Source organism: Neophocaena asiaeorientalis, unplaced genomic scaffold (assembly GCF_003031525.2).
Source record: "Neophocaena asiaeorientalis asiaeorientalis breed wild unplaced genomic scaffold, Neophocaena_asiaeorientalis_V1.1 scaffold14, whole genome shotgun sequence".
NCBI lineage: Eukaryota > Metazoa > Chordata > Mammalia > Artiodactyla > Phocoenidae > Neophocaena > Neophocaena asiaeorientalis.
The window spans coordinates 4,071,398-4,098,222 of NW_020175192.1; the positions used below are offsets into that span (position 1 = coordinate 4,071,398).

Consider the following 26,825-nt stretch of genomic DNA (forward strand, 5'->3'; position numbering starts at 1 on the left):
ACGGGACCTAGAGCGCAGGGCCTCGCGCGCTAGCTGCAATTTCCAGTCAACCGCCATCGCTGTGGAGACGCCGGCCGGCCACGCAATGCTGTTTCTCTTGCTGCTCCTCTCAGAGCTGGGTCGGCTGACCTCCGCGGGCCATCGTAAGTGAGGACCCTGCTGGATAGGAGGGTGGCCCGTCGTCACAGAGTCCCTTGGCGCGGGGGACGTCGCCCTCCTTGCTGCAGAAGCCCAGGCCGGGCTGGGGAGAGTCCGGGGTCGGGTCCGAGCCCGCCCAGTTTCAGGCCCCTGGCGGGCCCGCTGGTCGGAGGGCTCTGAGCAGGACTGAGATAGTTGTCCCTCACTCCGGGACCCTGCGCCGCAGGAGGGGGCGCCTGTCTTCCAGGGAGGTGGGGGGAGGAGGGAGCCTGGATGGGGTCCTGGGAGCAGCCCTTCTTCACCTACCCAGGGCTGAGGTCAGCCAGCTCCGAGGGTCTCTGGACGGTGGTGGGGTAGTAACACTCCCGCTTCTAGAGGAGCCTCTTCCTGGAACCCTGCGCAGTGTGATTGTGTGTGTGTGCGCGTGCGTGCGCTCGGGCTTGGAAGATCCACGAGTGATGTGATAGGAGAGGACAAATAAGAGAAGGATAAGGATGCTGCCGTGCGCTGGGGAAGGCTCACGCCTGTTTTCCTTACTGCAGACACTGAAACATCACTTCTACAAATTACAGTGCCACAGAAGACTGGGACAAACACCAATGACGGCGGTGTTTCAGAAACGCATGTAATTAAGAAATCACTTAAAAGGTATGAGTATGTTATTTTTACTGGATGCAAGACCCAAATCAATTCATGCGTACCCCTTCATGAAATTTTGTGTCCTAATGACAGTGTTCAAGAGACGTTTTGGTTTTGTCTGAGGGAGAGCAAGTGTTTTGTTTTCATTTCCCAAGTAATATATGAACGTTACGAAACAATTTTAAAACACAGACTCAGAGAAAAGAAATGCCCCGAATTCCTATCCCACAAAATGGCGTCTACAGTCTACTGTAGACTGTTTTCTAGAAAAGATGTACGTTTAAAAATACTTTCTAAAAAATAAATAAATAAGTAAAAATAATTTCTACATTACTAATACCTTCTATGTAAGTGAGGCCATACTAATCTTTAGCTTGTAGCATGGTTTTAAAATGGCAGTATATAAAGCGTATCTTCATGCCTGTATTTACATACATAGGCATATATAAAGCTTTGTAAAAAGTAATGTTATTTCTGATCTGCTTAGAATAGTAAAGCATGTACATTGTAAAATTAAATCTAGACAGTACAGAGACGTTAAGAAAGTGAATGGCTGCCTCACTTTCTAAAGGCAGTAAGTTTGAAGGGAATGAAGTTTTAGAGACATACATACACACATGCACATATACTTTTAATGATCATTTATGAGATTTGTAATTGGGTTTTTCATTTATGTGTAGAGTTAGGATTTATTTTTATGATAATAAATACAGCCCTGTCATTATTTTTCCTAACTTCATGGTAACTTATGTGTAACATCATATAGTATTTCAAATTTTATACATGCAGGTAGTTTCATAAACCTTCCTGAATAGTCAATAGGATCAACAGGCAAACCACTATAAAAATTTTTGATAAGCATTGAAAAATGTCTACCGGAAAAGTTGCATTATATTTGACTCCCATTAACAGAAATAGTGACACCTATCTTCCTGAGGCCTCTCCAGGTCTCTTCAGTCTTCTCATCTTTGCTCTTGTGTACATCCTAGTGAATGCTTCACTTTTAACAGGTATTTTTTGGTTAAACCTTAACAAAAGATGTCTTTCTGTATATTGACTATTTGAATCATTTTGTTAGTTGTCAGTTTCTTTCTGGTTTTGACTTCTTTTTTAATAAGAATTAGTAGCTTTGGATAGGACACTTCGTTTTCAAGAAGGAAGAAGTGTTGATGTAAACACACACAGGGATGGGAGAAGAATCCATTGATTACAACCTCAGTGGCCAGATCGGAGAGGAATGTCCTCCAATGGCAGCTGAAAAACTGTACTAGACACTGGAGCAGGTTTTACAGAGTGGTCTACTTCTGACTGGCTCACTCTGTGGTACCAAGAAGCACCAGCGATTATGTATTTATAAAAGCTATCACACCCCCAAAATGAATATCTGGAGACGCTGAAATGTTTAGGAGAGTATAACGTACACTGGGAAGATGCTACCAAAAGAAAACATGAGGATCCATGATGATAGCAGGAAAAAGACAGTATTTGGTACACACATGTGTGCGCATGCATACACACACACACACACACTATTATGAGATAAGCATCATTACATAATAATAATAAAATATTCAGTTCCTAGGTAACATAAAAATTCTAAGTTTGTATGAATTTAATAAAATGTCCTCAGCATATATCAAATGAAAACTGATAGCACGACAGGGAGACATTTTCAAATCCATTTCCATAGAGAGATCTTAAAATGTTTTTCTCAATTTTATGATTGACCATAAAATTCTTCATAAAGAGAAAGAAAATTTGAACAACAAAAAGAAACTTTATTGATGGATAAAGTGAACCCAATGAAGTTTGTGTATTGTTTTCCCCTTTCTGTTCTATGTTAAGACTTGCTAGAGTCTAGGGATATCACACGTGAGGCTTTTAGTAAATGATAAAACCTCTGGTGCAGCAAGACAAAGAGAATTCAGGCAAATGTCAGGAATCCAGGAAGCATCCGCAATGAGCTAGCTCTCCGCGAACCCAGCCTCTGTGCTCCCGGAACACGCTGAGTCTCCGGCTTGAAATCTCAAGATTTATGGGAGGAAGTTTGGCTTTGGGAGAGCTCCTTGCAAAGCTTTCAGTGACTTTTTAAGTAGCCAAGCCAGTCTTGTCAAACTAGTTAGGGAAACACAACGGAAGCTAACCTTGGCCAGGGGAGTTTTGAACCCTACACAGTGCATTATAAATCTTACTGCCCTCTTCAGCCAAGAGTCAGAAACACCCAGACTTGTAGGTATCCCCAGAAATAGATAAGAGCTTTTCTAATCAAGCTGCACTTAATGCTCTATCTCCGTTGTAAATAATGCTTCTCGAGACTAGTTCTCATACTTTTCAAGAACATACAGTGTCATTCAACAGAATTGACCACAGCAAGGAAAATAAATAAATAAATGCAAATATGGATAGTACAGAACTCATCATCTGGCAACAATAGAATTAGGTTAAAACTTAACAGAATGACTGAAAAATGTATTTGGACATTTAAAAGTATACTTCTACGTGATTCATGGGTTGAAGGAGGAATCATAAGTCACAATGGATATTAAATAATAAACAATGAACGAGAATGAAGAAATTACAAAGAAAAATTTGAATTCCACTCTGAAGATGGTATAGGAGCATAATTTATAACCACAAATAATTAATTAAACAAGTGACAAAAAATGGTCAGCAATTTAAAATTAGAAAAATAATTATAACCTTAAAATTCTTAAAGATGCTGCTTAAATTAAGAAGTAGAATCAATGAAAGACAAAAGTAAGCTGAAGTAGCCTGGATTCACAATGTCAAAAGCTGATTTCTGAGAAGAATATAAAACAGAACTTTTGGTGAGATAGACTAAGGAAAACGAAAAGGAGAAGGAAAAGATGTACTGTTAGAAATAAGACATACACAAATGTGGATTGGCCAATTGGATGTGAATTGCTAATATCATTGTTTAGGAATTGCCTTTTAACTTTCTTAATGGTGTCGTTAGGTGAACATCAGATTTTAGTTTAATTTTAGTTTCCTCTTAAAAGGGGACTTGCTTTGTATTGTTTAATTTTCCATTTATTTGCTCTAGAAATTGCAAAGTAGGAAAAGCTAATAAAATTCAAGTTCCTTCAAAGATTACTCAGCATTTCTAAATGTAACCATTTGAAGTTAAAAATTTGATTATGATAGTTAAATGCTAATGACTTATGCTCTTACTTTTGAAATAGATTTAGACTCCTAGATTTTATGTAAGTTTGATTATGATTAATTCTGTCACACATTCCAAGATTGAAGAAAGATAACTGTAACTATAATTATATATATATAATTTTGATACACTCATGATATAATACATGCTTATATGAAAGAGTACATATATTTTTAACAATTAGGGCTTCTGACTTTTAAGGATTTGAAATATCTAATAATTACATTCTCTCTGACTACTTTCCTGTAGGTCACCTATGCCATCAAAATTGACAGGAAAACATACACTCTCCACCTTGAAAAACAGTAAGTGGCCATGCTTCTTTTCATAGTTGTTTTTAGTTTCTTACATTTTTACAATGACTACCTTAAATGGAGCCTAAATTTAGAGCCTAAATATGCAAGAGCATAGATGTTATATTTATTTAATATGTTAAGTCTTCTTGGTGATTCATGTCAGACTAGAATTTCGAGTCTTTATCTTTAGATTTTTAAATCTAATATTCAAACCCAACTGTAATTTAATGATATAAGTATTAAAGTATATCAGACACATGAAAATCATTTTATGTAACTCCTTAAAGTATAATTACAATTGCAACTATCAAGGGAATAAGTTTATCTGTCCATGATTAATTTTATTTGTTTCATGTCATTTTACACAATTATATGATTTTTAAGCATTTTATTTGATATTACACTCTAGTTTTGTCTCATTTTGCTATAGGATATATTTTTAATCTCTTCAGTTTTCTACTTCCACTCTGTGAGGAAACCAGTATCAATATCCTGTGTGTATCATTCCATGATTTTCTATTTTAAATTTCATCTTTACCTGAAATAAAACATATAGAAACCTACCAGAAAAGGGTTTTTTTTGTTTTGTTTTGTTTTCTTGCACAAATGAAAATAGTGTTCTGCAAGTGTCAGGTCTTATCTAATAATGGCACTTATTTTCTTGCTCTATGTATAAATTTTTACTCATTTTTAATGGATGAGATCCCATAGTATGTAATATTGATGGGTAATGAAGTTATTTCCAGGGAGATTTTGTTTCATAGTCTTGATATTAATAAATGGGCTTCTGGATCAAGCAGGATGAGTGCTGATAATAGTAATAATAATATAGTAATAATGAAAGCAACTGACATTTATTGAGCACGTACCATATTCCAGGCGTATTTCTAAGCAATTTGCAGGTAGTAACTGATTAATTTTCACAACCACCTCTAAGGTAGGCCTTCTTTATTACTCACATTTTATAGCATGTAAAGATTTTGAGAGATATTGCCAGTTACTTTCTAAAAACCGTAGCAGTTTAGATTTCCAAAAGCATGCGTGATATACTAAAATGTTGTATCTCATCTTAATGTCAGGTTGTATTTCCCTAAATGATTTCTCTAAATAGTTATTGGCTAGTTCATTTTCCTGTATGGGGTTTGCCTATTCACGTAGTTTTCTCATTATTATTTCTTATCATTTTAATATACTTTATTTTTTAGAGCAGTTTTAGGTTCCCAACAAAAGTGAGTGGAAGGCGCAGGGATTTCCCGTATATCCTTACACCCCACACGTGCATAGCTTCCTCCGTTATCAACATTCCCCACCAGAGTGATGTATTTGCTGTAGCTGATGATCCTGCATTGACACATCATTCATTATCACCCAAAGTCCGTAGTTTATATTAGCATGCTATTTTTTATATTGTTTTTTTTCCATGAATGAATAAAAATAAAAAAGGAAAATTCTGAGATTAGTATAAACAATTAAGTTCTTACCATGAATGATGCACATATAGGCATTTTCCCTACATATTAAAAAAAAAGGGTACATGGCCATAATAATGAAATCTGTTATTCCCATACCCAGACCTCTTCAATCGTCTCACTCCGCAGTGCCGATTACCATTATGATATTGCCACATATTCTTCTGCCATATTTTTAGGGTCTTTCATCCATATGTCTAAAGATCAATAAAAATCATGTTCTGATGCGTCCTTCAAATAGACATGAATGGAACAAGAGTGTATATTCCATTATACAATTTGTTACGGTGGATCAGAAGGGTAGGTAAGGGTGGACCTTAGCATGGTGAATCACAAAAGTGACCCCAGTTCTTTACCTTTCCCTGTGTTTTCACTCTTTGCCATATAACTTTGAGGTTCTCTCATCAAGAAGTGGAGTGTATACAGCTCAACAACTACCTCACACTCATTCTTCATGGGTGTGAAGAGCCCAAGGTTAGAAGGGCTCTGTGCTTGGATTCATGCTCTTCTGATGCTATCCTGAGATTCTTAAAACTTTTGAATGAGAGACCCCGCATTTTCATTTTACTTTGGGGGCCTGGCAAATTACTAGCCCAGTTTGGGGCTATGTCACTTACTTTGGCCAGAGAGATGTTAGCTGCCTTGATTCCAACACAGGCTTGAAAAAGCTGTCACGCTTTTCTGCTTTCCATCTTGTCTGTCTGTCATCCCCATGAGAATATGCTCGGGCTTAGCTTGCTGGACGATTAAAGACATGTGGATCACAGCCACGGTGCTCTATTTATTCCTACAGCAGCCAACATTCAGCTGAATCCTGTACCACTGAGCAAGCCTGGCCACAATTAGCAGAGCTGCCATGGCTACCCGCACATGACCCACAAGTGTGAGCAATAGGTACTTATTTAAGGTCGGATCTTAACAAACGGCACCGCGAAACAGAGGAAAGCTTCAAGTGAGCTTTATTAGGGAGCGCTCCCGGGCGAGGTTCACTGGTCCGAGAGAAAGGGGCCAGAGAAGTCGCACCCGGGCGAGGGTTGGGCAAGATTTTATAGGGGAAGAAGGGAAAGGGATGTGGTGAATCTGGGAGGGCGCAGGGTATTCCTCATTTGGCGGTCTTTTCGGGTATCCTGGGGGACCGTTAGTCCTGCCCCTCGAAAGGCGGGAAGGCTGGGCTGGGTTCAAAGTCCCCAGGTCAGTTCCTGGAACTGGGTGGTCCGGAAATGTCTCCAGGGCAATTTCTGGAACTGGGTGGTCCGGAGAATTTCAGTCTGATGCAACCTGTGAATCTGATTGTGTTCCCCTGCCTCGGGCCAGTTGGCCTTACATCCCGACATCTTTGGTATAATGGGGCGGCGTTCTGATCTCTGGCTACTTCATGCTGAGTGGGGGCGTCGAAAGGGGAGTCGGGCGACCAGAGGTCCGAGGCTTAGGGGAGACCAGTGAGGGGTTCTGTAGGAAGCAAGTTGTAAGGACCGAGGAGCATTTGGTTTGTGGCCACCCGAGAGACTCCCTCCATGCGCCTGCGAAGGAACCTAAGAAAACAGGGAGCAAACGTGAGCAAGATACAGATGAGAATTAAGGGGCCTAAGATTGGTGTTAGCCAGGTATAGAGGGCGGATTGCCACCAATCGGGGACTGGGGAGGCGGACTGTTGGTGTTCGCATTGGAGTTCTTCTCTTAAGCGATGGAGGGCTTTTACTTTGTCTTACGTTGTCTTCGAATCCTGTTTCATTGATGTAATAGCAGCATTCCTCCTGTAGGAAGAGGCAGGTACCTCCTTTGTCGGCCGTCAGGAGATATCTTTTCGGGTATCCTGGGGGACCGTTAGTCCCGCCCCTCGAAAGGCGGGAAGGCTGGGCTGGGTTCAAAGTCCCCAGGTCAGTTCCTGGAACTGGGTGGTCCGGAATGTCTCCAGGGCAATTTCTGGAACTGGGTGGTCCGGAGAATTTCGGTCTGATGCAACCTGTGAATATGATTGTGTTCCCCTGCCTCGGGCCAGTTGGCCTTACACTTATTAGTGTTCGTTGTGAAACATTTTGCATAATATTATTTGTTGAGATTCATTCATAATGATGCGTGCAAAACGGGTTTGTTTTTTAAAATGCATATGTAGCCATAAAATGAATATATCCCATTAATTATTTATCCTCCCATATTTATAGCAAGAACAGCTCTATCATGGACATCCTTGACCATGACTTCCTGGGCCCCAGTGAAATTGATGGATTATAAATAAGAAATTTCTCAAGTGCTATATAATGCCAGTTTTTTTCTTCAAAAGCCTTATAACCAAGTTTTACTCATGCCAGTAGCTTAAAAGTGTTTCTGTTCTCCACATTCTCGACAAAATGAATATCTTCACACACTTATTTTTGTTAATTAGTGGATGACAAATGCTGTTTTATTGTTGTTTTAATATGCACTTCACTGGTTATTAATAACACTTAGTATCTTTTCCAGTGTTTACTGACCGTTCTCATTGATTTGCTTTTCCTGAGATTTTTTTTTTTTTTTTTTTTTCCGGGGGGGGGGGGGGCGTTTTTTTTTTTTTTTTTTTTTTGTGGTTTTTTTTTTTTTTTGCCGGGGGCGGGGCGGTCGTTATTTTTTATTCATTTGTTTTGAGTTATTTATTTTCAATCTATGGCTTTATCTTTCTGTTTTTCTGGGTTTTGTTCCATGATCTATCGTGGGAAGTTTTGTTTTCTGTAGATATTAACACTTTATCTCCTCTATATGTTGCAATTATGCCACCTACACTATTGATTGTCTTCTTCCTTTGTTTTTGGGATTTATTGCTATAAAAATGAAATTTTCATATAATCATTATATTCATATTTTCTATCCTAGGTTCTCAGATTCCTCTCTTGTGTCTGTTAGAAGTGATAGCATCACATTCGTATAGTATTTCTTAAAATTCTTTTTCCACTTAAGATGTAAATTCATAGCTTTCAGTTTCTTTAACAACAGTATTGCATTTTCCAACTTTCTTCAAAGCTTCTTTTTACTTTGTTTTTTATTGCAGCTTTATGCTAACTCAGGTATCGTTTAGTTAGAATAACTTCAGATTATTTTCTTCAGATGGAATCTGCAGGTGGCCTGCTTCCCGAATCGGTGCATGTCTGCAGATGTCTTTCTTGTTCTCATAACTGAATGACATTTGGCAATGTGTAGAATTTGTGAGTCATATTTCTTTTCTATAAATTTTTGCAATTTGATATAGTCTGTGTGAAGTGAGTTTTCCAGCAATTTCTGTATGTGGGTGATGGTGAGTTTGTGTGTGTGTGTGTGTGTGTGTGTGTGTATTACATTAATACTCCCTAATATATCCCAAGTCCCTAAATTTTTCATTTTAATTTTCAGTCCCTATGCATTTTTTTTTTCTTCTATGGGAAATCATTGCTTTCATCCTGGGTCTTACTTGTCTGTGTTCCATATCATAGTTTTTTCTACAACTATGATCAAATCTTTATTTTTGACATGCATTTTACCAGCATTTGTTTTCTGTTGGCTAGACCTATAATTCTGTTCACAGTAAGCAAATTCTCTTCGATACATTTATTGAGTTATTTAATATTAACTGACATGTGTTTTAGTTTCAGAGTATACTTTTTTCTCTTGGAATGATCTCCTTGGAATGCTTATTCATTTCTCTTGAAATTAAGATTATTTTGTTCATCAATGCTACTTCATTTGGAACTAACTTTTAAGTTTTGCATACTTTTTATTGTTCATTTTCCTTTCATTGGACATTGTTTTTCTTTCAGTGCTCATTTGTATTTTTGTTATGTCACTGATTAAGGCAGACTGTTTTGTTGTTTCATACAGAAGCCAAAAGTATGCCTTTGAAAAAGGGCCCAGGATGAATAAACTTGCAAAGAAAATTTTTATCCTTTTAATAATGCTTGTCAAATATCTGTTAAGGTTTTTAATCTCTAATTCCTTTTTCCTGGGAACTACTTCTGGATTCCCACTTCCACCACCTCCATTTAAATGCTTACAGTTATTAAAAGGTGGCTCTGCCCTTGTTTCAGAATTCACGTTCTAGATGCTTGCACCTAAACCAACCCAGTCCATGCAGTTTTTCCTTAAATATATGTGGAATATAAACTGACAGATACCAGTTTTTCTCCGGGAACCTCTCTGGTTTTGTTATTTGAATTGAAGAAAAGGAAAAGTTTTCAAGAAGGAGAGGAAATAGATTGTTACAGGATATTGAATATAGTTCCCTGTGCTATACAGCAGGTCCTTGTTGTTTATCTGTTTTGCATACAGTATTGTGTATCTGTTTAGTCCAAACTCCTAATTTATCCCTCCCCTCCTTTTCCCTTTTGGTAACCATAAGTTTGTTTTCTATGTCTGTGAGTCTATTTCTGTTTTATAAAGGAGATCATTTGTATCATTTTTTTTTAGATTCTACATATAAGTGATATCATAGGATATTTGTCTGTCCAACTTACTTTTCTTAGTATGATAAAAGAATCTGAAAAAGAATATATATATATGTATGTGTGTGTGCATATACATATATATGTATATATATATGACTGAATCACTTTGCTGTACACCTGAAACTAACACAACATTGCAAATCAACTATACTTCACTAAAAATTTTTTAAAAAGAATGAGAGGACATGAAGGAGATAAGAAAAGTAGTGGTGAAAAAAAAGTAGTGGTGAAAGAAGTACTCTGTTAATGCTCTAGTTTCTCTTTCATTCTGGCCTTCAAACCTTCTTGATGTTTGGAATCCATGAGAAATCCCAGTGTCACTGTTATGGACTAGGGTCCTTGGACTCTTTAATCAATAGAAATTGATAAGTGGCCAGAGAAGGAATTCAGGCAAGGCTTTGTTGAGGCTCGTGCTGCAGCAGGAGGGAGTGAAAACAAGTGACAGGTTCCCTGGCTCACTCTCCGAGGAAGGTGGGCTGGATCCTTAAGTGGGGTGAAGGTAGGGGCAGATTGGTGGTCTGCCCACTCGCCTGGTGGTGCTATGTGCAGGGATCATGCGCAGTAAGTACCCTGCTTTTGCTCCTGGCACCTCCGGAGTGGCAGTCGGTTTGTGGCCTTTGTGTGTCTTATTGTTCATAATTACCCAGACTGCACATGCAGGTAGTTAGTTTTAGTCCCTTAGAGTCCCTCTGTCTTCTGTTGCTCGAGGAGACGTGTGTCCAGGCCAAGCGCTCCAGTAAAGGGGTCCCGGGTCCCAGCCTGTCTCATCCCTACAGTAAATAACGATGTTAGATTGTTCCATGATAATCACCATCCTCCTTGTAAGAAGATTTTAGTTCCATACCCTGTTTATGTCACGTTTTTCTATAGAAATAACGTATGAAATTTGAGCAAAAGACTAGAATCCCGCTTCTAAACAAAGGCTTTAAGATCTATCGTGTGCTTCTACAATTTTTCTCCTTCTGCTACGAGAAAAGCATGTTCCGTGGAGGGACCATGCCGTTTCCTAGGTTCCAGAATGAAGGCAATGTGGAGCTGAACCTGCAGTAACCTTGTGAAGAACATTCATTGTAATTTTAAGGCACTGGGAATTTGGAGGATGCGTTGTAGCACAGTATAACTTCACAGAAACAAGCTAATGAAATAAGCATGTATTTTTTTGATTGTTTTTTATCAATCCATGGCTACTTATTAGCCAACTTTAACTAAGAGATTTACTCCATGAGATGTATTGATGGTTGAATCTATAAAAGAAAATTTTGTTGAGGGAATCTGGAAGTCCTGGATTTTACTAGACAGCAATCTGTGTCATTCCAGTGCCCACACTGGTATCCGGTCATCCTGGTTCTTGCTTTCTCTTATATACATAATGCGCTATCAGAAAGAAAGCTAGATAACGGAGAGATGAGCCCATTTAATTTTTGCGTATTTGAGCTTATAAAATGAAATGTAAGTTTGTTTACTTTCATGACTCTGGAAGTTACTTTTACTAATGCTATTATTACAACGAAGTATTACTATTTTGGTTGAATTAGGTCATTTTTAGACTCTCATTTCCTGGTGTATTCATACAACAAGTCAGGGATATTGTATCCAGATTCTTCATTTGTAAAGGTAAGTTTTACTTTATGTTGTGTAGATTTTTAGTGTTATGTGGTGAACGTGCCATTGGTGGGAAGAAGAAGAATGCTTTATACTCGGCTGAATTACTGGGCAAACAGATTGATCACAAACCCAAACGTAATGTGGCAATTGCTCTGAAAGCATATAGAATAGAATGACTACCTTTAAAACTTGGAACTCAGGAATCACTTACCTGAAAAGGTCATTTACACTCTCTGGAAGTAGGAGTAGGAGTTTGAGAGGGAGAAAAAAGTGGGGAAAGGAACTAAGAAGCCACTGAACACAGGGAGAAGTTTTGATGGAGGTACCATAGGACCTGAGCAGTGGAGGGAACAGTGGAAACCACTTTACAGAAAGAGCACAGGAAAGTGAAGTTGCAAAAGCAATTTGAGTACAGAATCTGAATAGGTTTACATGAAAAACACAGGAATTTGAATTCTATCCCAAAATGCAGGTAAGAGTCAAGAAATGCTTAAAAGTATGTGAGAAAGTTGGCTTTAATCTAAGATACGTATTTTGCCAGAATAGATGATGGGGAAGAGGCAAATGCTAGTGATTGGTCAGCTTCTGTTGCTGTGTTGCAATTGAAAGAGAATGAAATTTAAAATATGGTAACTCATACAACATTTGTCTTTCTCGCCATCTACAAGTAGAAAGCAGGACAAAAGCCATGAGACACTTGTTTTCAGACATTTGACAATTAAAAAAAAAAAATCAGGAAATCTCTCTCTGACAGAAGGAAAGCATGGAAGGCGAATCTCACCCTGAACTTGGCCCTCTGACTGGAAATAATGTCTTAACTATAGCACAAGGGTGGAAGCAAACAGGACTCTTTAAGAATTTGGATTTTAAGAGTTTTTAAGAGTTTGGGCTGCTGAAGCAGCTGGAACTTGCAGGACCCAGGACCAGAGAAAAAAAGGGACTCTGTGTTGATGTACATTTTTTCAGAGAAGGGGAGTTGTCCTTTGTTCCCTGACTGAGGATTAGACAGCATGTGTGGTGGGTAAGACGCTACTGAAGGGTCGAGAGTGAAATGGAGATAATACTAACCGACGGAACAGTGTTGGGAGATGTTGGATTTTCAGGGCAGGCAGTGTAAAGTGACCTTGCTAAAACCCCAGACGTTCAGCTGAGACAGAAAGGCTGAGTGTCTGAAGGAAGGATCAAGCTCTAGAGTAAGAGACACTCTTGGTCTCCCCCATTCCCCACCTCAAAGCCTAAAACACAGCGCGGAGACGATTGTGGATGGTTACCATTAAATTAATTGCCTTCTGACACAAACTGTGATGCTCTGTAAAGGGTTAAGCCATAGCCGAGGAAGGAAAGAATGCGATAAGTTCAGAAATCAATGAGAGTGAGAGAGAAAAAGGAGAAAGAATGGAATCATTAAAGCTCTGAATTTAGTTGTTTCAAAGGACTAATAAAATTAATAACCCCCAGTATGACTTATCTAGATCAGAAACAAATTCCACCAATATTAGGGGTGAAAGGAGATATTGCTAGTCATACAGAAGATAAAATGATATCTTGGAGAATTATGCCAGCTTTATGCCAATAAATTTGATGATTTAGATGAAATGGACAGCTTCCTTGAAAAGTACAACTTATCAAGATTGAGAGAAGTAATAGAAAATCTCAATCCCTTGAAATCTATTTTTAAAAGTTGAATTCCTCAACAACTACTTTCCACAAAGAAACACCAGGTTTAGTTTTTCTCATACTTCACCAACCGAGAGTTTGGCTCTTCCGATTTTAAGCGATTGAAAAGAATGCTTCTGTGAACGTTCATGTACAGTTGTGTAGGTGTGCAGTTTTATTTCTTTGGGATACCTACCCAGGAACATCATTGCCAGATCATATGGTGAGTGTATATTCACTTTTGACAGAAATTACCAATCTTTTCTCCAGAGTGGCTGTACCATTTTAACTTTCTGCTGACAGTGAATGAGAGAGAAAAGAGGATCTGCATTCTTGCCATTTTGTTTGCTATTTAAATTTTGTTTTAGCCATTGTGATAGATGTGTACTTTATCTCATGTAATTTTGACTGGCGTTTCTCTGATGACTAGTGATGTTGATTATAGTTTCATGAGCTTGTTTGTCACTTTTTGTGAAATATCTGTTAATGTCTTTTGCCCATTTTCTCGTTGGACTTTTCTCGTTGGTTGGTTTTTCACTACTGACCTTTGAGGAGTTTATATATTCTAATTATAGGTCCTTTACCAGATATGCGGTTTGCAGATGTTTGCTCCCAGTCTGTAATTTGTCCTTTCATCCTCATCATAAGGTCTTTGATCGAGCAGAATTTCTCCATTTTGATGAGAGTTAATTTATCAACTTTTCCTTTATGAATGGTAATTTGGCTCTCAAACCTAAGAAATCTATGTTGCCCTAGAGTTCCTGAAGATTCTGTGTATTTTTATTTTCTAAAAGTGTTATAGTTTTATTTACATTTAATGGTGTGTTCACCTGAGGTGATTTTGTATGAACTGTGAGATTTGGATCAAGGTTCACTCACTTGACCAGGGATGTGGAATGGTTCCAACACTATTTCTAGAAAGGGTTGTTCTTCTGCATTGAGTTGCTTTTGCACCTTTGTCAAAAAGTCGGGGACGGGGTCATACTGATGCGGATATATTCCTGGGTTCTTTATTCTGTGCAGATCTTCCATGTGACTCTCCTTCTGCCAGTATCCTGCTGTCTTCTTCAGTTTGCCTGCATATTCAGCATTTATGTTGACTAGAGTGATTCCTTCTGCTTTATTGTTGTTCAAGATTTTTACACTATTCTAGATATTTTTCTTTTTCATATAAATTTTAGACTAAACTGTCCTCTGTGTGCAAACAACCTTGCTAGCATCGTGATAGACACTGTTAAACCTACAGTTGAATTTGGGGAGAATAGGCATCTTTATTCTGTTGATTCTTCCAACCGTGAATGCAGTAAGAATCTCCATTTGTTTGGTCCTTTTTAAAATGTCGTTCATTAGCATTTTGTAATTTTAGCATTCAGATCCTGTAGATATGTTTTTAGGTTTATACCAAAGTATTTCATTTTCTTTGGAGCAATTGTAAATGGTACTCTATTTTAATTTCCGTTTACATATGTTTGTTGTTATCTAGAAATACAACTCTCATTTGTTTGTGTCAATCGTATATCCTTACAACCTCGATGAAGTCACATATTAATTCTATGAGGGTTTTTTTTTTTTTCTGATAGATTCCTTGAGAATTTTTCCATAGTCAGGTCTTTTACAAATATGGCCTTCTGTTTTCTTCTTTTTCCATCTGTATACTTTTTATCTCTTTGCTTTACCTTACTGTGCTTGTTACAACTACCGGTACTCTGTCAGATAACCATACTGATGGCAGACATCCTCACAATTTTCCCAATTGTAGGGATAAAGTATTCAGTCATTCACCATAAGGATAACATTAGATGTAAGGTTTTTTTTTATATACTCTTTATAAAGTTGTGGAAATTCACTATTTTTAGATTGCTAAGAATTTGTTTGTTTTTCTGCCCCATGAGGAGAGGTGTGTATTTAATTGTATCTGCATCTGCTGATATGATCATATGATTTTTCTTTTTTAGTCTGTTGATATAGTGGATTGCACTGACTGATTTTCAAATATTGAAACAATACCTAGAAAATACCTTTCAAACCTAAAAACCCCACAGCTTGGTCCTGGTGTATGATTCTTTTATTCATGCCTGGCTTTGATGCGCTAATAATTTCTTGAGGATTTTTTTGGTCAAAGTTCCTGAGAAATATTGATCTATGATTTTTCTATTTTTGTACTGACTTTGTCTAATTTTTGGAGTAGTAATACTGGCCTCATTAAATATACTGAGAAAGATTACCTCTTCTTTTGTTTTTCTGGAAGATATTGTATAAAATACTTGTTAATGCTTAAGATGTGTGGTAAAATTCTCCAGTGAAATCACTGGACCTGGGGATTTTGTGTGTGTATGTGAGTGTGTACGTGGGAGGTTTTAAATTGCCAATTCATTTAATGGTTATAGAAATATTTTGTTTATCTGTTTCCTATGTATGGCTTTGGTGGTGTGTGTTTAAGTTATTGGTCTATTTCATCTCAGTGGCATTTTGGCATGTATTTTCTTGCAGTCCTCATACCCTTTTAATGGCTACAGCAGCTGTACTGATATGCTGGTTCACTTCCGCCGCTGATGAGGTATGCCGTCCCTTCTTTGTCAGTCTTGCTAGAGATTTTTCAGTTTATTGCACATATCAAAGAACCAGCCTTTGCTTGCTTTGATTTTCTTTACTGTTTTCTTATTTTCAACTTTGTAGTGTTTTGCTCTTATTCTTTTCTCCCTTATACCTTGCTTTGGGTTTATTTTGCTCTTCTTTTTCTAATTTGTTGAGGAAAAAACTTATATTATCAATACGTGACCATTTCTTTTTCTACTGTAAGCATTTTAGTACTAAAATTTCCCTCTCAACACTGCTTAGTTGTATCTCACAACAATATGGTGAGTTTTCATGTTCATTACAGATATATGTATTTTTAAATTTTCCTTTAAGGCTTCCTGTTTGTTTTTTTAAAGTCTGTTATTTACTTTACAAGTGTTTGGAGGTTTTGGTTTGTTTATTTTTTCTGTTGTCTGTCTGTTGAATTTTAGTTTGATTTTGCTTTGGTCAGAGCATATACCTTGTACAATTTCAATTTGTTTTTAATTTGTGAATGTTTGCGTCATGAGCCAGTATATTATGCTTGTAGGTGAATGTCCTTGGATACTTGAAAAAAAAATGTGTATTCTGTTGTTCTTGGGCGGACTGGTCCATAAATGTCATGGACATCAGGTTGATTGATGCTGCGGTTCAGTTCTATATTTTGCTGATTTTTGGTCTAGTACTAGCAATAACCGATTGGAGCGTGTTGAATTCCTCCTTTACTGTTGTGGTTTTTGTCTTTCTCTTTCAGCTGTACCAGGGTTTGCTTCACATATTTTGAAGTTCTGTTGTTTGATGCCTATACATTTAGGATTGCTCTGCTTCTTGATAAGTGGATACTTTTATGATCACGTAGTGACTCTCTTTCTCCCTTGTAGATTTCTTTGCAATTAAGTTCACTTTCTCTGATATGATTTTTATCAATATTTGCATGACATATTTTCCATTCTTTTTATTTCAATCTACCTAAAAATGTATGCCTGTAACTGAACCACTTTGCTGTACACCTGAAACTGACACCACCTTGTAAATCAACTATACCCCAATATAAAATAAAAATTAAGTAAAAAAATAAAATCATTGGAAGTGGAAAAGCATTTATGTTGGAAGTGAGTTTCTTGTAGAGACTATTTAGTTGGGTCATAAGGTGTGCTTTTGTTTGTTTGATTTTTTTGTTTCCTCCATCTGCCTTGGGACTCAGTATTTTATTTGGTGTTTTTAGACTATTTACATTTAAAGTAGTGATTGATATGTTAGGGCTTTTGTCTGCTATATTTTTTTTTCCTTTATTTTTTTTTTCTGTGCTACTCATTTCTTTTTTCTTGTTTTCTTCTTCTGGATTACTTGAACATTTTAAAGATTACATCATGATTTATTTATAGTGTCAATAGATTTTTCCCTGTTGTACTTTTCTTAGGTTTGCTTGAGGTATTACAATAAACATATAGAACCTAGCCTACTGTTGTGGACTTTTTACTTCTTCAAGTGAAACCCTGAAACCCTACTTGCATTTAGGATCCTTTATCCTCTGTACTTTATAAATATAATTGATCAAATATTCCTCTCCATACATTAGGCATAACATGATACTGTGTGATTGTTGTTTCAACTACCAAATATGATTTCAGAAACTCATGAAGGAAAGGATAGTTCATTATATTCACCCGTATTTTAAACCATTCTATTTGTCCCAGTTCCTTAAGACTACCCAAGCCTTTTTGTGATGTATTACCTTTGTTTCCTGGAGTTTCTTTTTGCCATTACCTTAGGGTATGTGTGCTGTAGACTAAATCTGTTAGTTTTCCTCTGTCGGAGAAAGTTTCTCTTTTTCCTTCATCCTTAAAAGGATAAATTTGCCAGATATAGAATTCATGTTTTACAGTAATGTTCTTGTCAACATGTGAGAATTGCTCTTGTATTTCCTTTGAGACTTCATGACTTTCAGACGAGAAATGTACTGTCATTCAAACTGGTGTTCTTCTACAGGTTATATGACATTACTGTCTGGTTTCTTTGAAGATATTTTTAAAGATATGGTTTACAACTAGTTTGTTGAGCACTTTTCCATCTATATTCGTGAGGGATGTTAGCTCGTACTGTTCTTTCCATGTGGCTTTTGTATCAGAGTAATGCTGGCTGCATAAAATGACTTTGAAAGTGTTCCCCCCTCTTTTACTTTTTGGAAGCATTTGAGAATGCTTGTGTTAGTTCTTACTTATATGTTCTATAGAATTCCCCAGTGAAGCCATTTGGTATTGGGCTTCTCCCTATTAGGAGGTTTGTGATTACCGATTCAGTCTCCATACTAGTTATACGTCGGTTCGGATTTTCTATTTTTTCATGAGTCACTCTTCTTAGGTTTCATGTCGCTAAGAATTTATCCATCCTCTATGGTATCTGGTTGTTGGCATATAATGTTCATATTATTTTCTTTTGAACCTTCTTATTTTTGTGGCATGAGCTTTCATTTTTCTGATTTTATTTTTGAAACTTCTCTTTTTTTCTTAATCTAGATAGAGGTTTGTCAATTTTATTTATCATTTCAAAAGACCAACTCTTAGTTTTTTGATATTTTCTATTGTTTTTCCACTTATTATCATTTTATTCCTGGTCTATTCTTTGTTATGTTCCTTTTGCTACTTTGAGCTTTCTTTGTTGTTCTTCTAGTTCTTTGAGATGTGAAGTTAGTTTATTAATTTGAGGTCTTTTTGATGTATTTGTTTGTAGCTATACATTTACCTCTTTCCTCTGCTTTCACTGGATCTGTTAAATTTTGGTATGTTGTGTTTTCTGTTTCATTTGTCTCAAGCTATTTTAAATTTCCTTTTTGATTCTTTTCTTTGATTCATTGTTGATCAAAAGTATGTTGTTAATTTCCACATAGCTGTGGATTTTTTACTTATCCTTCTGCTATTCCTTTCTAGTTTCATTCCAAAACGTGTTCAGAAAGGACACCTTGTATGATTTAAATCTTCTTAAATTTCTTAAGAGTTGCTTTGTGACCAAACATATAATCTATTGTGGGGAAAACTTGTGTACACTTGAGAAGAATGTATATTCTGCTGCTTTTGAGGGGAATGTTCTGTATGTAGCTGCTGGGTAGATTTTGGCTATAATGTTATTTAAGTCCTCTTTTTTATTTCTTACTCATCTCCTGTCTGCTTCCTCTACCCATTACTGAAAGTGTGGTATTGAAGTCCCCTTCTCTTATTGTATTGCTGTCTGTATCTGTCCTCAGATTCTGTCAGTGTTTGCTGTGGGTATATTTAGATTCTCTAATGCTGAGGGTATATATATTTATAATGGTTATCTTTCCCTGGTGGACTAGCCCTTTAATCATTATAAAATGTCCATCTTTGACTCCTGTGACTGTCTTGACTTTATGTCTATTCTGTCTGATGTAAGTATAGCTAGACCTGTGCCCGACACACAATAGGCCAAACTATACCGAAACGTCGGAGTTTGGAGCAGAGAAAGGTTTATTGCAGGCCCGTGTAAGGAGACGGGTGGCTCCTGCCTTAAAAAGCCTGAATTTCCCAAAGGCTGTCAGCAAAGCACTTTTAAAGGCAAACTGAGGGAGGGGTGTAGTTAGTTGCTGCAGACTTCTTGGTGTTGGTTTCAGTGTTCTTGCAGCGTCCATGTATGTCAGGTCACGATGTTCCTGTAAACCTCCAACAAGACAAATGTTATTCTCTGTTCCGGTCAGGTCACAGTCAGGCTATCCTGTACATTTCAAGCCATAGGCAACATTCTTTTACAAAAGGTGCAGGGCCAGCATGACTAAGCCCAGGCAAAAGAACACAAAGGTTAAAGTAAAAGGAACAGATTTAATATGGAGTCAGACGTGTTCTTCCCAATTAAAACACCTGCTCTCTTTCTGTTGCCATTTGTTTGGAATATTTTCCATCCCTTGACCTTCAGCCGCTATATGTCCTTCAATTTAAAGTGAAATTCCTGCAGACAGTATAGAGTTGAAACCTGCCCCCCCCTCCTTTCAGCCACTTGACATCTTTTGTTTGTAGAGTCTAAACATTTACATTTGAAGTGATTATTGATAGGGAAGTTATTTACTAATGCCTTTTTGTTACTTGTTTGATTGATCGATTAATTGTAGTTCTTTTGTCTGTCTTTTCCTCTCGCTGTCTTTTCTTGTGTTTCATTGATTTTTTTTTTTTTTTTGGTTCCATGTGTATTGATTTCATTGTCTTTTTCTGTTATGTAACCTTTACTGATATTTTCATTTTGGTTACCATGGGGCTTACATGAAATATCATACAGCTATAACAGTGTACTTTAAGCTGGTAAAAACCTCAGTAACATACAAAAAGTCGATTTTACTAATCCCCCTCATTACATTTTATGTTATCGGTATCACAGTTACATTGTTGCATATTGTGTAACTTTTAACATGATTTTAGTTACAGTTATTTTTATATACTATTGTCTCTTAACTTTTATTTTAAAATTAAAAGTGATTTAATCACTACCCATACAGTAATATAGTATTTGAAATTTCCTATACATTTACCTTTCCCAATGACTTTCATTCTTTCTTTTGCTCTCATGTTGCTCTTTAGCACCCTTTCATTTCAAAGTGATGAATTCTCATTTGTGTTTCTTGTAATGCAGATATAGTGGTGAGAAATACTTCAGCTTTTGTCTGGAAAAGTCTTTATCTCTCCATTTCTTAAGCATTTTTTTTTTGCTGGGGGAGGCAGTTTTAGGTTGCCAGCAAGATTCAGACAACGGTACAGAGTTTCCCAAATATCCTCCGGAGCCCCATACTCATAGCTCCCCCAAGCACAGTGGTAGATTTGTTACAATTGAGGAACCTATGTGGGCACACTATAATCACCCAAAGTGCATGGTTCACATTTCAGTTCACTTTTGGTTTTGTATATTCTGTGGGATGGCACAAACATATAATGACATGTATCCATCTATAGTATCATAGAGAGTATTGTAAGTGCCCTAAAAATCCTCTGTGTTCAGCCTATTCATCGTTCATTGCCACTGTAACCCTGGGCAGCGTTTAACTTTCTCCATAGTTTTGCCTTTTCCAAATTGTTATGTTGTTGGAATCATACAATATGCAGCCGTTCAGGTTGGTTTCTTTCACTTAGTAATATGCATTCAATGTTCCTCCAAGTCTTGGCGTGGCTTAATAGCTAATTTCTTTTTCCCACTGAATAATAATCCATGGTTTGGATGCACTACAGTTTATGAATCCTTTCACCTACTTAAAGACATCTTGGTTGATTCCAATTTTTGACAGTGTTGAAAAAGTTGCTATAAAATGTACATTTACAGGGTTTTTGTGTGGGTTTCAGTTTTCAGCTCCTTTGGGTAGATACCAAGGAGTGTGATTGCTGGCTGGATTGGATTGTAAGAGTCTGTTTAGTTTTGTGAAATATCCCCAGGTTGTCTCGACTGGCTATCTCTACCATTTCGCATTCCCACCAGTAATGAATGAGTGTTCTGTTGCTCCACAAACATGCCAGCATCTGTTGTCAGTGTTCTAGATTTTGACCAAACCTATCTCATTGATGCTTCCAGTCTTAAAATTTTTAATATTTCTTTTTTTTCAGATTTATTAGGTGACATTTACAGATAAGTTTTTATATATCTAAACTACAACATGATTAATTCACATTTTTATTCTCTGTAAAATGGTCACCGCAATCAGGTTTATTAATACATACATCACCCATATGGTGACCTTTATTGTGGTAAGAACACTTAAGATTGTTAAGGGAATATTCAAGTGTATAACACAGTATGTAACTATGTTAACTATAGTCGCCATGCTGTATATTAGATTGCCAGAGCTTTTTCATCTTGTAAGGGAAGGCTTGTACCCTTTGAGGGCATCTCCTTATCTCCCCAAACTTCCAGCCCCTGGTAACCATCATTCTCCTCTGTTTCAAGGAATTTACCTTTTTGTTGTAAGATTCCACAAGTAAGTGAGATCATAAAGTGTTTCTATTTCTCTGTCTGGCTATTTTCACTTAGTATAATGTTCTCCAGACTAATCTTTCTCACACATGGATGAATAATATTCATTCATATGTGTGATGTATATCATAAGTCATTGGTTGTCTCACATATAGGATATATATCTTACATTTTCTTTATCCACTCATTCACTCTTGGACACTTAGATTGTTTCTATATCTAGGGTATCGTAACTGCTGTAAATATGCCTTTAGTAGTGTGGTGGTGAGTGAGGTGTGGGGTGAGAGAAAGTGTTTTATAGTCCTGTGATTAAGTCTCAGTTTTTTAGTGAGCCTATGCATCAGGGCTATGAACAAAAGTGTTTCTTGGTGTTTTGTTTTTGTTTTTTCCGCAAGTGCGACAGAATGGCTGCAGTGGGCTGGATTTGGGTATTTCCTTTCCTGAGGTCAGTTTGGCTCTGATAATACCCCAGCCAGTTCATCTCTATCTAGGTAGTTTCCCCTGAAGGCGGGCCCTGGAAAGAAGAACAGAGTGCACTGATGTATTTCAAATTGAGTCCTTTCCCCCTCCCCTTGCTGGAGGCACAAGGACTTTTTCTCTGGTATTAGCTGTGACATCTTGGTGGAACTCTTGAAGGTAAATCTCACAGTATTTTGGGTGTCCATTCATGGGTTCTCCGGAGTTTTTATTTCTCAGAATTGTCCGCACTGATCTTACAGCCTTTCATCAATCACAGTCAGGTTTTCCTGCCCTGGCACTGGTTCCAGCAGCACTTTGCACTACTGATTCTCTGCTCCAGTGAGCTGTGCCTCCCCATGTGCCCTCTCTCATCCTGAGGGCCGCGCTTTGCACTGTGTCCTCCCTTCTTTTACACATCCAGGAAGAGCTGTTGAGTTTTAAGTCCGTTCTGCTGTCTCTTGTTGTCAGGATGGAATGGCAACGTCCAACCTTCTGACGTGGAGAACCAGAAACCAGAAGTCTTTTTCATTTCTGTAGTTTTGCAGCGTATAAGAGATTTAGTCGACTTTTTTTTTCATCTCTCAACACTTTGAATATATCATCTCAGTCTCTTCTGGCTTGCAAGCCTTCTGCTAAAAAATCCACTGAAAGTCTTAAGGGTGTTTCATTACACATAAATCACTTTTCTTCTGTTGCTCTCAAAATTCCCTCTCTACTTTTGACTTTTGACATTTCGATTGCAATATATCTCAGTGTGGATTTCTTTAGGGACATTTTACTTGGTGATTTTTTATCTTCTTGGCGTGGATATCAGTTTCCTTCCGTAAGTTTGGAAAGTTTTCAGCCAGTATGTATTGAAAGTGCTTTCTGTTTTTTTAACTGAAATACAATCAACATATAACAGTGTTTAAGGTGTACAATGTGTTGTCAGTACATTGAGATCAGTAGAATTCACTCAATATATAAAACCCAGAAAAATGAGTTAAGAAAGTGAATAGAGCCTCAAGGACATATGGAACATTACTTATGGAACTGTTACTTATGGAAGTAAGAGTGTTTAAGGTGTACAATGTGTTGATTTGATCCATTTACATATTACAGTATGATTACTGTCATCGTGTTAGCTAACATCTCTACTGCTTCACGTAATCATTCTTTCTTGCTCCCTCTTTTCCTTCTGGGACTCCCATACTTTGTGTATTGTTCCTTTTGTTTGTGTTCCATAGGTCCCGTAAGATTTTATCACTTTTTCACTATCTTCTTTTTGCTCCTTTGAACCGTCTTTGAGTTAGTTAAGTCTTTCTCCTGCTTGATCTAATCTGCTGCTGAACGCTTCTGGTGAATTTTTTCAGTTCAGTTATTATTTGACAGTTCCACGATTTGTTTGATACTTTTAATACTTTGTATCTCTTTTCTGAATTTCTCACTTGGTTCATGCATTGTTCTCCCAGCTTCACTGAGCATCTTTATGGGAGTTATTTTAAATTTTTCATTAGGCAGATTATTTAATGTCATTTCACTAGTGTCAATTTCGGTCTATGTCTTGTTCCTTTGTTCAAAATATCTTTTCCTTATGACTCATTTCACTGGACACTTTGTTTTGGTGTCTGCTCATTAGACAAAGCAGTCACATCACCCAGTCTTCATGACTGGCCGTGTGCAGAAGGAAACGCCCACAGATCAGCCTGGCCAGTGATTTGAAATTACTTGGGGGTCCTCTACCAGCCGTTTCTCTCTCCAGGTAGAAGCAAGCCGCTGTGGTTTTTTCTGCTCTGTTTCTGCTGGGCAGTAGGAACGATCATTGTTGTCTGTCATCCCAAGCTGCCGCCCCTGTTCTCCCTCCAACAGCTAGACTGTGGGCGAGCCATCAGTGCTCCAGGATTGGTGAGACAAGTGCTGGCTCTTGGGGCAGAACTGGCGAAGTGGGAACACTGCCTTCAGTCGATCCACTATTACCTCCCCAGGGGAAGCAGAGAGGTGGGATTTTTCATCCCCTCACTCTGTGTTGAGTTTGGGCAAGCTGGGGAGGGAATCAAGCCACCACCTCCACTGTGGTTTGGGTGGCTAGACTGCCCTGAACCAATCAGAGCCCCGGGTCTGGTGAAAATGTTCCTGGGGTGTTCGTTCCCCTCGAAAACACCGGGGCACTGGATGCTTGAACAGCACCCTCTCTTCTCCTGGGTGAATCTGGGAGCTATAGGGTCTCTTCGTGATCTTATGGCAGTACTCTGGGGTACAGTCTCTGGTGAAAGGGCACCCCAAATCTCCCTCCTGGCTTTGGTGCATCTGATTTTGCATCCTCTAAAGGTATGCATGAGCCTGTCAATTAATTCCTGATTTCTCACAAAGGAAATTGGTCCATGAATTGCTACTCACTTGGTGTATTTGTTGGGAGGTGGAGGGTCCAGGGTTTTCTAAACCAACTTCTTTCCGACCAGCATTCGGCCTTTATTTCTTTGAATTTTTTTCTGCCCCATATTCTTTCTGCTCTCCTTATTGGATCCTGACATGTATTTTAAAACTTTGGGGAATATTCCATATGTCCTTGAGGCTCAATTCACTTTCTTAACTCATTTTTCTGGGTTTTGTATATTGCGTGAATTCTACTGATCTTTCTCGAGTTCATTGATTCTATCCTTTGTCATCTCCACTCTACTTTTGAGCCTGTCCAGTATGCATTGTTTTGTTTGTTTGTTTATTATATTTTTCACTTCTAATATTTTTATTTGTTCTTTTTAATGGTTTCTATTTCTTTTCTGTTGTTTCCTGTTCTTTCAGTTGTTTCAGGGTAATTTTTGATTGTGCATTGAACGAGTATCATCACAGCTGCTTTAAAATCCATCCGATAGTTCCAGATACGTGTGACTCATCTCAGTATTGGCATCACTGGGTTGTTTTCTCCCATTATGTTGTGATATTCTTGGTTCTTGGTATAGTGTGTAGTTTTCTATTCTATCTTTGACATTGAAATCTTCTATTGTTGAAGTCTGTCAGCCAGTTTAAGTTCAGATTTAGTGTGGTCTGTTGTTCCAGTGACCATTTAGCTTTCTTGGGGCTTTCAATATTATTCTGTTTTGTTTCATTCTTTTGGCTCTGCTGGAGCTCACTGGCTTTCTGCCGGTGCAACCCATAGCAGGACAAGGTTCTTTCCTGGGCCACCTTATATTGCTAGGTGATGCTGGGTGATGAAGGACCCGTGGAAGAGAGAGTATTTCCTCTGGCAGTTTCCCAGCCACTGGATATTGGTATGCTTCTCACTCTGCCTCTGCTAGTGCCCCTGAGTGGGGGAACTTTTTATCTCAGTCACTTTTTGCTGCTTAGAGTTGGGGGTTTTGAGAATTATCTTGTGGGGATCATTTTCTCTTATCAGGTACAAGGCCAGGAGCTGCAGAAACTGAGATGCTGTCTTCTGCTGGTTAAAGGGTTGGGACCTGGTTTGCATTCTACATCTTCGTGAAGGCTTGTGGCATAGTTTGCTGGCACCAGTGAAGGCAGAAATGGCTACTGCTGCTGCCTGGTGTGGAGCAGGGTATGCTCTGCCACTGTCCATGGGTGGGAGATAGGAGGTAATCCTAGTATTGAGACGAGTGAATGGTTACTGATGGAGATGTAAGTCTGGGCGCTAATGACGTATAAACACTTTCATACCAGAGAATGTGATGATACTAATGTTTTCATAGCCCAGGATTAGCAGAGGAACAGGACTGATTCTAGATATCAACAGATTTCTTAGGGAAGAGAAGGGAATATTCACTGAAAGCAAACATCCGGGGAGAAGCTGGGAAGACTAATGTTGTGAAAGTCCATTGAGAGGAGAGTTTGAATTAAGGATGATCAACATGGTGAGATATTAGAGAGAAAATAGTGAGGAAATGTCAGTTAAGATATTTTGGGCTAACTTAGAAAAAACAAACGAAATGTTCACAGTGGAAGTCAAAGTAATGCTGTTAATTACATTGAGGTAGCATTCATAGACTATATATTCAAGAAATGGGACTGAGAAAGACAAGATGCAGATCAGAAAGTTGTTTATCAAAAATTTAGAATTATAGCAAAAATCATATGGGGGAGGATAAGAGTTGTGATTATTTATAGGCAGAAGAGGGTCAAGTGGAAAAGACTGTAGGTAGATAAGAAGGAAGTGGAATATCTGGTGAATAACACTATGGAATGCCTAATTGTGAATGTTTGACAATGTCCAGGAAGTAAGGATAAGACCAAACACTTTGTGTTCTAATCATTACAAATGTATCTTTATATTACTCCTGTTTAGGGCCATTGCTTTTATCAAGGATATGCCACAGAGATTGCAAATTCGGTTGTGACACTTAGCACCTGCTCCGGACTCAGGTAATGGTATATTCCAGAGATGTACATGACTGAAATCTTGTGTACCCTTTTACTTTTAGAATCTTCT

The 26,825-nt window shown here is 37.9% G+C and overlaps 1 protein-coding gene across 1 annotated transcript in view; it reads left to right on the forward strand.

The window, feature by feature from the left end:
- Positions 1-85: 85 nt before the first annotated feature.
- The window catches only part of LOC112413120 (A disintegrin and metallopeptidase domain 3-like), a 107,429-nt gene continuing 80,689 nt past the window's right edge, over positions 86-26,825 (forward strand). Inside the window, 5 exon segments of the mRNA XM_024764982.1 lie at positions 86-143; positions 681-763; positions 4,211-4,266; positions 11,710-11,788; positions 26,682-26,758. Of these exon segments, the coding sequence (XP_024620750.1) occupies positions 86-143; positions 681-763; positions 4,211-4,266; positions 11,710-11,788; positions 26,682-26,758 (353 nt within the window).